At 39.9% G+C, this 7,259-nt stretch overlaps 1 protein-coding gene across 1 annotated transcript; it reads right to left on the bottom strand.

Annotated features, from left to right (window-relative positions):
- Positions 1-5,227: 5,227 nt before the first annotated feature.
- Positions 5,228-7,036, bottom strand: LOC105536165 (RNA-binding protein with serine-rich domain 1-like). The gene is made up of 2 exons (XM_011975450.1): positions 6,191-7,036; positions 5,228-6,063 (listed from the first exon to the last, which is right to left on the bottom strand). Exons 1-2 carry the CDS (start codon positions 6,873-6,875, stop codon positions 5,894-5,896), a joined length of 855 nt encoding a protein of 284 aa, XP_011830840.1. The 5' UTR covers positions 6,876-7,036; the 3' UTR covers positions 5,228-5,893.
- Between the last annotated feature and the right edge of the window lie 223 nt (positions 7,037-7,259).

Below are 7,259 nucleotides of genomic sequence, written 5' to 3'. Positions count from 1 at the left end.
GTAATATTTATGTTAGCATGGAATGGGTTTGTTATTATGTTTAAATGAATAAATGTTTTACATACTGCTCAGCTTTAATTTCTAATAATTAATTTCTAATATATTAAATATAAATGTATATCACCTACATAAATAAAAGCTTTTTGAAATCCTTAAGAATTTTGGGTATTTGAGTTCTTAAGACCAAAATATTTGAGCACCATTGATATATAACATATAAAGTATATATCATTCATATGTATGTATACACATAATACATGTATATATTTGTGTACATACAATGCATATACACATATCTATTTACAATTTTTAAAAAAGTTATTTCAAACATGAAATAAAAACAGAATATCATAATAGAGAAACAGCCAGAGATAAACATGTGTATTTCTTGTATATTCAAGATAAAGTAACTAAAAAAAATTCTTTTTAAAAAGTTAGAGCTGAAAACCATGATTAAGCTTCTCATAATAAATAGAAAAGATGAAGTGATGGAATAAATAAGGGGTGAGATAAGAAAATTAGAGAATAAGTCCAGAGGTTCCAAGTATCCAGTAATGAAATTTTCAGAAAGAAAATGCAGAGCAAGAATTCAAAGAAACTATACATAAGATTCAAATAACCAAAGGACACAAGTAGCCAGATCAAGTGCCAGACACAATAAATGAAAAAATGTCACCCATATGCATCATCATTCAGGCTCACACATTGAGAATAAAAAGATCCTAAATCTTTTAGAAGGAAAAAATGTGAAATATCAGAAATAAAAGTGGCAATATTTGAAACTAGAACAAAATGGAGAAATAGCATAACCTTTGGATTGAATATGATTTCATGCTGGAATTGTGTATTCAAACTGTCAGTCAACTGTTTAGATAAAATAATGACATTTCCACACAGGCAATATTACCAAAATTTCACCTTGTGTACCTATTTCTAAGTAATATTCTGGAGGAACAGGTAGTAAACCCAGAAACATGAAGGTAAAATGAATTTTAAAAATCAAGGAAGCGCCCCAGGACTGGCATACACTTCCAGGGTCTGCAGCAGGCTGGGCAGAAACCTGGCCAGAGAAACCAGGACGTGGAGCTCCAGGAAGGTGCCTCAAGGAAAAGTAATTCAACGTGTGAACTTTCTTTAACCAGGTGCAAAATTGTAGTGAAAAGGTATTTGCAGGTTAGGAAGAATATTGACTTCTATAGAAAATTAATCACATTTAGAAATGAGAAAATAATTAGCCAAAGCAGGAAAGGTTGAAATGAAAGAGAAAGCAATCATAATACAGCACTCTCAACTTATGTGGACTGTAGTTTAACAAAAAAGGAGTATGCCCTTTCAAGTCAGTTTCAGCCAAAGTCTCATAAACTTTCTGGACAACAGAAATGCAGACAAGGTCTATAGTCAGAAATAAGAGCAGCTAACGTGAATGCCTGGAGACCTAGATTCAAACATGCACCAATCTGTGTGTATGAATTTCAGAATATTTTAAGTGAAAGTAGCAAGGTATAATTTCATATTTATGAAATTAAAATAAAATTTTACATACTCTTTTATAGTATAATAATGATGATACTTCATACTTTTAATCAGACAATCTGAAGCACTTTATAAACATTAGCAAATTAAGTCTCACAATACCCCATGCAGTAGTTAAGAATAATCATTCATTATATACTCAATAGTTAAAATGAGACATCAAGAGATTAAGTGATTTATTTCAAGATCATACATTCCCTGAGTTCTAGAGAGAATATTCAGCTACAATTTTCCCTCTTTTGCTATAGCTCTCAATATTCTCTTGCCATTTGTATCATTATAGAGAAGATGCTATACTCTCTATTTCATGTAATTATCTAGGTGCAAGGTCACCTGCTCATCTTACTGCTTTATTTGTGAAGTTTCCATACCTCCCCATTGGTAGGATACAAGATAAACACACTTCTTACCAATTTCTCCTCTAGAGTAGTTTTTCAGTGTATTTCTTAATATAAGTTTTTCCCACATAAGCATATCACCAGGATAGAAATCTACATTTAGCCATTTCTGCTTTGAAAAATCCATTCAACATTTATTAACCCAATATTTATTAAGTGATTTTCTGTGCCAAGCCCAGCCGACTGGATTCTTACCATCACAGGTCTTAGTGTCTACTAGGAAAGAAAGAATATTTTTAAAAGCAATTATAGTCAAGTCGGCCAAGAGCTACGAAGAGGTAGTATAATACCAAACAACTAGGAAAACCATACCTAGATTAGAAGTTACTGCATAATAGTCTTCCTAAAGCAAATGACTTCAAAGCTGAGGTCTGCAAGATGAATAAAAATTAGCCAAGCCAAAGCAGACAAGAGAGCTCCAGTTAGAAGGGAATACTCACGTAGCAGCCCAGAGATGAAAGATCCTGCTGTGTTCAAGAAGTTGAAAGATACTCAGAGCAACTGGAAACAGAATGAACTTGAGAAGAAGTGGATGGAAACAAGGCTGTAGAAATGGAGATAACAGCATGTTAAGACATGTTAAGGAATTTAGATTTTTCTAAAAGCAATGGGCACCTCTGAATGATTTTAGGCAAGAGGTCATGTTTGTGTTATGAAGCACCATTCTGGCTGCTGCATGGGTACAATGGGTTAGAAATGTGCATACTGGTGGCAATTAAGTGCCCCTACTGTGCTCTGGGCTAGAAATAATGGTAGTCTTTACTTCTGTGAAAGAGAGTAAAATGACAGTGGAGAAAAAGAAAATATATTCAAGAGATATAAAGAAATTGAATCAAGAGTGATTGATTAAATATGAGGATAAAAGAGAAAAGAGAGGCTCAGAAAATTTTCAATTATTCCCAACAGAATAAAAGACTACAGAAGAAAAAAGAAGCTTCTATCTTTGTCTGTGAAACAGAAGTTAGTTCTGTGAAGTTCAGAAAACAGGAAGAAATTGAAATGCTACACAAAACACTAAAGATGAAAGAGGGGTATTGGAGTTAAATATTTAAGGGTTTGACATTATTTGGGGGAAGAATAGAATGGGAATGAATGACTTTGGACTTAAGCGTACATGTTAAAATGTAAGGAGAAGCATTAAAATAGTTGAAACATAGTGATTAACTTTCAAACCACAACTGATAAATATGTAATCAAAACTGTTAATTTTTCTTACACTGTAATCAATGAATAGAGACTATACAATTGTTTTCAAGTCTACTTAGAACATTCATAAAAATTGGCCATCTGCTATGTAAACTCAACAGGATACTCACAATGAATTCAAAGAAAGAGCAGAGTAAGCTCAACATTGAAGAAAGAGTCCATAACATTTCAGATAAAAAAAATTCAAAAAGTAAAAAACAGCCAAAGAAAAACCAATAAAATAATTATTAAAACTAAAAGATGTTTCTTTGAATATTTGTAAAATACGTATTTTTAAAAATGCTAGTAAGATTGATTCAGAAAAAGGGAGAAAAGTCACATTAACAATAATTGTGTACATACCTCTATACTTTGCTTTGCTTTAAGAAAGATGAGGTCCCTTGGAATTCTTTTGTGATGTGGCTTTGAAGTTGTTTTGCATCGTTTTTGCTGGCCTCAGACAAGGTGAAGGAGAGTGTCTCTCTAGTGTTTATTTTCTTGTTGTAGGAAGCATAATATTGGCTCACCTTGCCTTTCAATCCACAACCCATCCTTCAACAGATACAGGAAATAATTAGGTTTATACGGTAGAAGTACAAATGAACTATACTGCCACTGTCTGGGTACCCAAGAATAAATGAATGTCTTTTTTAAAAAAAAAAAAAAAAAAAAAAAAGACCTGACACAACAGGTTAAGAAATCTGAGCAGTATCCCAGATTATAAAGGCGTGCCAGAACATACCAGAGGGTTCTGATTACATTACCCTTTCTTGCACAAACCTCAATTCCTTCTCTTCTCATAAAACACTGCACAGAGGAAAGAGTATCACTGTTCAGACACCTACATGAACTGCTTTAGTTTCTCTCACCTTTTCCAAAGTTACAGGCAAAAACCCGTAGCATCTTTATAGTACCCCTCTCAGTCTTTTTTGTTGTTATCTTCCCAACTTTCTATTTTTCTGCTTCAAAGAATTTGTAACACAGATGCTGAGAAAGAAGGATAAAACTCCACTGGCATATGTGAGGTGATATTAGGGCAGAGGTCAGCAACATTTTCTGGAAAGAAACTTGTTTGTAAATACCTTAGTCTTTGCATGTCATATAGTCTTTATTGTAACTACTCAACTCTGCCGTTGTAGTGCAAAAGCAGCTTTGGACAATATGTAAACAAATTGGGGTGGCTGTGTTCCAATAAAATTTTATTTACGAAAACAGGTGGTGAGACAGATTTGGCCCAGAGGCCCTAGTGTGCCCGCTCCTGTATTCGAGGCATCTCAAAAGTCCTCCAGTTTTTAGAAAACAAAAATATCTTTTTCTTCACAATTTCCGAGATCTACATTTTCTTTATCAAAGACGAAAATTTTTATTTCAAAATTATGGATAATATTTGAATTGCTAACACTCACAGTAAGGGATGTGTGACTAATAGCCAAATTTTTCCTGAAAGACGGCTTCTGTATTCAAGAGGACTATACCCCTGAGTGGGGGGAACGGACTCCTAAATGGTGCAACACCACTCAGATAGGGGAGGTTCAAGAGCCCTGAAGTCCAAGTAGTGCATACTTAGGTCAAAACTCATGTAAGTGATGCATAATGGATAAAGGATCTTATCAAAATAAAATCTAAGGGCCAAGAATTCGTAATTGCAGCCTCCTATCTTTTCAGCTTACTCCCATGAGTATCCACTTCTTATGAATCTTTTTTTTTTTTTTTTTCAATCTTGGGTTTATTCAACACAATTCTTCCACTCTACACAACAAAGTACAAACACAATGTCATCTAAAACGCAACAAAAGTATAAAACTCGGCCGGGCGCGGTGGCTCAAGCCTGTAATCCCAGCACTTTGGGAGGCCGAGGCGGGTGGATCACGAGGTCAGGAGATCGAGACCATCCTGGCTAACACGGTGAAACCCCGTCTCTACTAAAAAATACAAAAAATTAGCCAGGCGAGGTGGCAGGCTCCTGTAGTCCCAGCTACTCGGGAGGGTGAGGCAGGAGAATGGCGTAATCTTGGGAGGCGGAGCTTGCAGTGAGCTGAGATCCGGCCACTGCACTCCAGCTTGGGCGACAGAGCGAGACTCTGTCTCAAAAAAAAAAAAAAAAAGTATAAAACTCAAAGAGAAATTTTATAGTACTGACTGTACAATAAAAGCAAAAAAAAAAAAAAAAAAAAAAAGCAATGTACATGTTGCCAAGATAACCTGAAAGACCACCATGAAGGTCAGGCATGACCATGGTTGCGTGATGATCCCGCAGGGCTGGCTCTCACTCGCCAATTTCAGAGTAGGGTGGTGGGGTGGGATGTGTGCATGGATGCACGGACAGACAGAACCGTGCACAGAAACTACCATGGGTGAAAGAATTTTTGGGGGGGTGTGACCCTTGAAGTCGCAAGAGGCCTCGAGAGGCCCGGCCTAACAGAGTTGGCAACTGGGACGGCTCCCTTTCCAAAAGGACACTGCCCAGCAACAGCAAGGGCACGGTTTGGCCACCATCTCAGGTCACCAGGGAAGGGAAAAGTGTGCTCCCAGGCAGGCAGGGTCACACCACCCCCAGAGCCTCACTTGTCCCTGGTGGTCCTGCCACTGAACTGACTCTTAGAAACTGCAAACGGGTGAGCTTTCTAGCCAGAAAACCGGAGGGAATCTTGACAGGCACACAACACCCAAATCAAAAGCACTTCTGCAGCCAGAGCCCGGCCGGCAGAGGGGTGCTGACTGCTGCCTGCAAATTCCGCCCGAGTGAAGGGTTTGCTTTCCTACTGATCTTCCTTTGGCTAGAAAAGTGATAAAACTGAGCTGGGTGGCGTATAAGTTATAGGGGCGAGAGCTTCAGTGGCCTGTTTATCCGGAGGAGTTGGAACTGGAGCGGCTCCTGTGGCGGCGGCGGCCCGGGGAGCATCATCTCCCGCGCACGCGGGACCTGCGCCTCGGGGAGCGGGACTTTCTCCTCATTCGTGGGGGAGACCTGCGCCACGTGGGCGGTGGTGGCAACATTCTCCTGGGAGGGCTGAATCTCCTGAGGGGTGGCCTAGGCCAGGGGGCCAGCACGACAGTGGCAGTGATCTCCTGACCATCGATTTGTCCTCCATCCACGTGCTTCAGCGCCTTGTCAGCTTCATCTGGATTCTCAAACTCTACGTATGCATAGCCTTTGGACAGATGGGGATGCATCCTTTCCACGGGCATGTCAATCATTTTAATTTTCCCATAGGTGGAAAATATCTCCATGATGTGATCCTTTGTCACATTCCTGGTGAGTCTCCCAATATGCACTTTGGTGGGCTTAGGAGATGGGCTCCGCCTTTTCCTCTCCTTTTCATCTCTTTCAGGTGGTTTGGTTTTGGAGCGGGAGCGCCTCCCGTTGTCTTGTCTGCGCCGAGAAGGACTTGGAGAGCCGGAAATGCTGCTGGAGCTGGAGCTGCGGGAGGTGCTGGAGCTTCCTGAGCGGCTGGATGCTGAGGAAGAGCTGGAGCCACTGCTTGAGCCAGTGCTGGTGCTGGAGCCTGAGCTGGAAGTGGAGCTGGACCGAGAACTGTTACTGCTGTTACCACCGGAAGCGCTGCGCCTCTTCCGGGTTTTGTCCCGGCCGCGATCCTTCTCACTCGACTCCTTGATGGCCCCTTTATCTTTTGAGCGATCCTCGGACCTCTCATCTGAACGGTCTTTGCGTTTGGTAGGTGAAGGAGCCCTAGTGCTGGACTTTTTATTTTCTTTGACTCCTAGCAAGCTCTTCTTTTTCACTCCTGATAAATCCATTCTCCCCTTCTGAGGCGTTCAAAGCAGCAATGGCGGCCTCACTTATCTGAACTCCCACTTCTAACTTGATTCTGAGAAACGATCCCTAATCGATTGCAATTTACGCCAAAGAGCAGCGTCTTCCCGCCGCCACCACCACCTCCTGCTTTCCTCAGCCACTGAGGCCGGCGCCGCTCTGACGTTCTTTTATGAATCTTAAAGCCTCACTGAGATGTTCAACCGGTGGAACATAAGTTTTCACTGCATATTACCCTGTCTTGTCCTTACTTCCCTGCTATCTGTTTAAATAACTTGGTCTAACATAATCATCATTATTTTGCATATAACTTTCTCTCCCTTGCCTCCTTCTCCTTACATGTGTGCAGCTGACTAATCTGCTATCCG

The sequence above is a fragment of the Mandrillus leucophaeus genome, unplaced genomic scaffold (assembly GCF_000951045.1).
Source record: "Mandrillus leucophaeus isolate KB7577 unplaced genomic scaffold, Mleu.le_1.0 Scaffold156, whole genome shotgun sequence".
Taxonomy (NCBI): Eukaryota; Metazoa; Chordata; class Mammalia; order Primates; family Cercopithecidae; genus Mandrillus; species Mandrillus leucophaeus.
The sequence above is the reverse complement of the archived record's forward strand: the minus strand, read 5'-3'. Positions and strand labels throughout refer to the sequence as shown.

Excerpts from the sequence above, each read along its gene's own strand:
- LOC105536165 (XM_011975450.1), bottom strand. The coding sequence starts at position 6,875 with ATGGATTTATCAGGAGTGAAAAAGAAGAGCTTGCTAGGAGTCAAAGAA. Across the intron at positions 6,064-6,190 it reads GGATGGAGGACAAATCGATG|AAAGTCCCGCTCCCCGAGGC; the intron begins GTCAGGAGATCA and ends ACGAATGAGGAG.